The 5,165-nt window shown below is 38.3% G+C and overlaps 1 protein-coding gene across 1 annotated transcript in view; it reads right to left on the bottom strand.

Annotated features, from left to right (window-relative positions):
* The window catches only part of stk17al (serine/threonine kinase 17a like), a 16,330-nt gene extending 11,722 nt beyond the window's left edge, over positions 1-4,608 (bottom strand). Inside the window, exons 1-2 of the mRNA XM_016245013.1 lie at positions 4,530-4,608; positions 4,189-4,336 (exon numbers count right to left, since the gene is read on the bottom strand). Coding sequence (XP_016100499.1) covers positions 4,189-4,286 — 98 coding nt within the window. The 5' untranslated portion in view covers positions 4,287-4,336; positions 4,530-4,608. The remainder of the gene's footprint in view (positions 1-4,188; positions 4,337-4,529) is intronic.
* Positions 4,609-5,165: the final 557 nt, after the last annotated feature.

Genomic DNA, 5,165 nt, shown 5'->3' with positions numbered 1-5,165 from the left:
CCCCCCATGACCTCTCCTCTGTCCACTGCTTGTCTCTTCCCATCTATGTCTCCATTAACACCCTACTTAAAAGTTTAACACGGACAAGTGAAAAGACAGTTGGAAAAAAAGATTCTGGATGGAGCTTCCAGTTGGGAATCTCAAAGACCAAATTAAATGGCCAAGTAAAGTTGTCCTTCCTGTATTTGCTATTGAACAAAGACAGTGAAGGACTTATAAAAGGGGTACCGTTAACCCTTCAAAATAAAATTTTAAAAAATTATAATTATAAATTATAATTATACTAAAATAAATTCACTTAAAAATAAAGAAAAAATAGATAAAACAATGAATGAATATTAAAATAAATAAAAATGCATAAATTAATGAATAAAAGCAGGGGAGGGCACAATCATTTAAGAGAGCATTTTATGGATTCATAAATTGAAACATTTTGGCGAACTTTGCTATAAGAAAAAGACTAGTTTTATATGTATATCTGCTAAAGATATGTCATACGTTTTTGCCACAGAACATCACATTATAAAATTATGGGGGCTTTAAAAAGCTTTTGTTGTTGGGTCTTGGTGTTAACAACTCCCATGATTGCAAACCATTGAAAAGTCCCTGAAAATGTCCAAAGGTGCTGGCCAAAATGCATCCATTGCCAGTGTTGGTGTAGTTTTCCTGCTAAACGTGATTGTGGTTGGCAGAGTCAGGGTGAAGCGAGCACGTTCCAGCATCTGCGCTCAGAAAAGCTCAAAAACTCTTGAAAATTGGCACACACATTGGAATCTGAGGTCATTAGGACACCGCAGAGGCTGGGACCCAGGCGTGGCACAGGGGCTCTACAGTGCCCCCTGGAACACAAGAACCACATGTAATGATGCCAACTCTCAAGTTCAGCACGTGAGGAAATTATCCTGAACAAAAAAATGCTTTGACTAGTGCAGACATTAAAATTTACACCCATAAAGTGTTGGATTGAGAGGCGACAAGGTCAAAGGGCACTGCATTAGTTGCCGTAATTCTGCCAACCTCACATTTCTCCTGCCCTCTTCTCAGAGGGGTGATCAGAGAAGGTTTGAAAGGTAAGGTTTGGAAAGAAAAAAAAACATTTATATTGATTTGTTATCATAAATAAATACTCACACATACACTTAATATTACAACATTAACTTAAACCAATTTTGTTCAAACCAATAACACATTTAGAAATGCAAAGATGAATGAGAAATCAGTAAAAATCACACAATACTTTGAAATACCAATGAACAAGGTCAGCCTCAATCTAAAACAATGACTCGCAAACAGAGGGCAGGAAATGTACATTCATCTTTGGAGATGACCCAGATACAGTGGTGGTTACTTCCTGTGCAAAAAATAAATAAATAAAAAAATCACACCGTCTTCTTTAACTGTCTATCTGTCTCCATCTCTCAGTTTCATTCTCATGGCCAGATGGTAGAAACATGTTCACTTTGAGAGTCAAAGAATGGATAAACATTTAAAAAACCAAAAGCATGCACGTGTGCATGAACACACAAACACAAGTCCATTTCGACACAAAGATATACAACCTCAATCCGTTATTAAAGGGAAATCGTACAACCCCATTATTAAGCGAAGGACTGAATCACATGCACAGCTGGCCTGTCTGCTACTGGTATGGCAGAAGGCTCAGTCAGCAATCCAGAATTTTGCAGTAAAACATTCCTCACACAGACCACCTCGGATAGAGGATCACTGAATTCTCAGCTGAACTCATGAACTTCATTGGCTTACTTTGGATAAAAGGTGTAGATTACCAAAACAGCTGCACAGCAAGAGGGAAAACTAAAGTAGAGTTCCATCAAAAAAACATGAAGTCAATGGAAAGCTTGTGAAAAGGTGGTGCTAGGACTGATGATGTTGTATATGAAGGTATCTGTGGATGTAGTTCCTCAAATAGATTTTGCTGCATGATCAGGAGGTAGGATTTTGAAGGTTGCGGTTAAACTCATTTTTGCATATTTATAAGAAGCTCCAAAGATGATATGCTTAAAATACCCTCTTAGCTCACTGAATTGGGACACAACTCGTAAGAACTTTAATGAACTAGGACATCCACTACACTGTACGTCAGGTAACCATATTCAAGGCGAACGGACATAAGTTTATTTGGTAGATTACATGCACTTTGTTCTCTCACAGTGTCCATTTCCGCACCAGTGACGACTTTTGGTACCCAAAACATTAATTTAAGAACAAGAACTACTGTTATAATTCCGAAGAATTCAAAAATAAGGGGAAGAAAATGACTGGAAATGGAAACAGAACTAAACAACTGATAACTAAACTGATCTTCCATCAACTAAACAAACAAGTTGTCTGGGAACAAACTTTGGATTTGATCTTGCTGAATAATACGGAAATTGCTGTTGGAGCTTTGTGTCAAATGAATGGAGTGCTGACAACAGGCCCAGATGGTTTGGTCATTCAGCAAGACGAGAGTGTTCAGTCACACACACACACGAAACATACATTTTACGTTGTACAGTGTGTTTGAATGCAAGTGTGTGTACATAGTAAAGGAAAAATCTAGGCCAAAGAGTGTGTTATGGTCATCTGGAGAGCTAAAGAAGAATTTAAAAGGTGACCTACCACTAAAAAAAGATTTTCGTTGCACTCAGAGGAAATCACAAGACAAGCTGGCCCACTCAGCTTACTATGAACATCTCTGCTGCAAGGCTACTTTCACATGAAGATGATGTATGTCGATATATGATCAAATAAAAGAGGGAAAGGGATGAAATCAGATTAGGTTATGCTGAAGGAATGCAAGACATCTGTGTGACCGTCTCCCTCTGCCTACCCAATCTCCACATCAACATCTGCATTCCTCCATTCCTCATTCAATTCACCACTATGGGAAGCAAATCAGATAGGCTGCATTATAAAAATAACAGCTTGCCTTGTGACTCATGCATGTGGTCTTTTTGTGCACTTTAATTACAGGAAAAACTTGTGAGGATTCAAAGGCATGAATAAATAGTGCCATCTCGCATGGAATGGGGCAAAACGTTTCAGAAAGAACCAAAAGCCAAGTAAATCCAGTCCAAATTGAGACATTTTACAACCCTATCCACAAATTACCCATCAAATTGGGTTAAATGATGCGGAAAGGCAATGAAAATTAAAATCCAGAAACTTGGAAAACAAAATTCTCCTAGAGGCAGCAGAAACCGATAATGCAATTGTCAACAAGCACAGCATGAATGTTTAAATGAACACATCTGCCCAAGAGAAAACAAGTTACAGTGGTCAAACCCATACTGTCTTGTCTATAATTAGTCAGTGGAGCATTAGAGAACAATGTCACGGCAAGCAGTGCTATATCCATCACACTTTGGTCCCGTGTGGCTCTTAATTATCATGTTTTAAATTCTGTGTTCACTTGAGAACACGCACTGAGAGGATCCAAGTCTGGTTTTCAGGCACAAAGGGGCCCTTGGAAAATGCCAAGAAGAATGTAAGGTGGTTCACCTTTGAATGATTCATCCCGGTGAATTGAATCATTTGAATACATTCACTAAAACGATTCGTTAAGATGTGTTCAGGGTTTCTTTTCTGCACGCTACCAGTAGATGGTGACAAGCCAATCTGGCTGTAATAATAGTTATCGAGTCCTTTACTCAACCGATTCGTTCAAGAACAAAACAAGTCTGACTATACTTTATTTAAATGTGTATTTCTCACAGCAGTCACTGGTCAATCTTTGAAGGAAGGAACGCCACTAAAGCAGTTATTTATGCGCTTCACAAAACTTCAGTGAACGATCATATGAGGCAATGCATGAAAGTGAAAGACAACGATTCGTTGAATTGACATATTGGTTTAGGAAAGGAACGCTACTAATTCACCTGTTGGTCTACGCTGCAAGAGAACTAAGCGAATCAGAGAACGGTCGCGTTATAATAAACGCAAAGGTGCACAAGTGTGCGATTAACAGACAGTTTCGTTTATTTTATGTAGTTCGTTTGCAGTATTGAGAAGCCAAACAAATCTCTTTTGGCTTCCAGCTGGCGGTGATTCACTCCCCCAATTCAGTCTCACGCAGGTCCTCAAGTTTATGAAACTGCCTGCGGGCATATGACTACATTTATTGTACACATTGTAATCTTTTAAACGCACTATCGTTCATACAGTAGATAATCTGCGGTGTTTTACCTGCCAAGCTCTTTGCCGACCAGGTCATAGTTGTTCTTGAATGGCTCGGTCCTTATCCGCGTGCGAATCTTTGTGACCATTCCGTTCCTGTTCATCATTGTGCCGTTACAGTCCTGCTGCAGGGTAATGCCTGGCGTTCTCCGGAGCACTGAGTAGAAATATAAGAGTTTAGTCCATCAGGTCAGTCTATCACAGAGCGCTGTTCAAGCCAACCGTGTAGGGAATTAACTGTTGCACGGGCAAAATTTCAACAACAACAAAAATTGCCACCACAAGTTTATCACAGCGTTTAAAGCGGTGCAAAGTTTCTGAAACTATTTAGTGGTTTCCAAGGAACTCACAGAACGTGTTAAGAAACGCGACAGATATGCAACCGATATGCCCACGTCCAAGCAGCGGTAACTCAGTTTGAGAATGCGGACAAACATTCCCAAGCACAAGGCTCATTACAAACACCGCCCTTAAAGAGGTGGCCAATGGGAGTGTAGAATTCTTGAAGGAGGCGGGGTTATAGAATGGTAATTCATATAGGCCTATTGGCAACTTATTTATAGAATGCAAGTTAAATTTGTCAACCATGTGAAATGATCAGATAAAAAGTCCTCCAAAACAAACTTTGTACTACAAATCTGGAACATATACATACACACAAATTTTTTTTTGTCATTTTATTTTTATTTATTTTTTGTATTTTGTAAAATACAAAACATTACCCAAAATATGTTATTTCAGCAATAATATATTGTGAAATTTTAAGGTAAAAAAAAACCTACTTTATATTAAGTGGCCTTAACAATGCACTTACATTTAAATTAATAATTTGGTACAATGCACTTATTGTGTACATACATGTTTTTACACTGTACTTATATTTTTAAAATACCTGCATGTAATTAAATCTGTAATTAATTTCTGTAATTACATTTATAATTACACAGTTGACCCATCCCTTACAACTTAACCCACACTTAAACCTA

Source organism: Sinocyclocheilus grahami, unplaced genomic scaffold (genome assembly GCF_001515645.1).
Source record: "Sinocyclocheilus grahami isolate Dianchi unplaced genomic scaffold, SAMN03320097.WGS_v1.1 scaffold741.1, whole genome shotgun sequence".
Taxonomy (NCBI): domain Eukaryota; kingdom Metazoa; phylum Chordata; class Actinopteri; order Cypriniformes; family Cyprinidae; genus Sinocyclocheilus; species Sinocyclocheilus grahami.
Note: the sequence above shows the minus strand (reverse complement) of the source record. Positions and strands in the feature narration are given on the sequence as shown.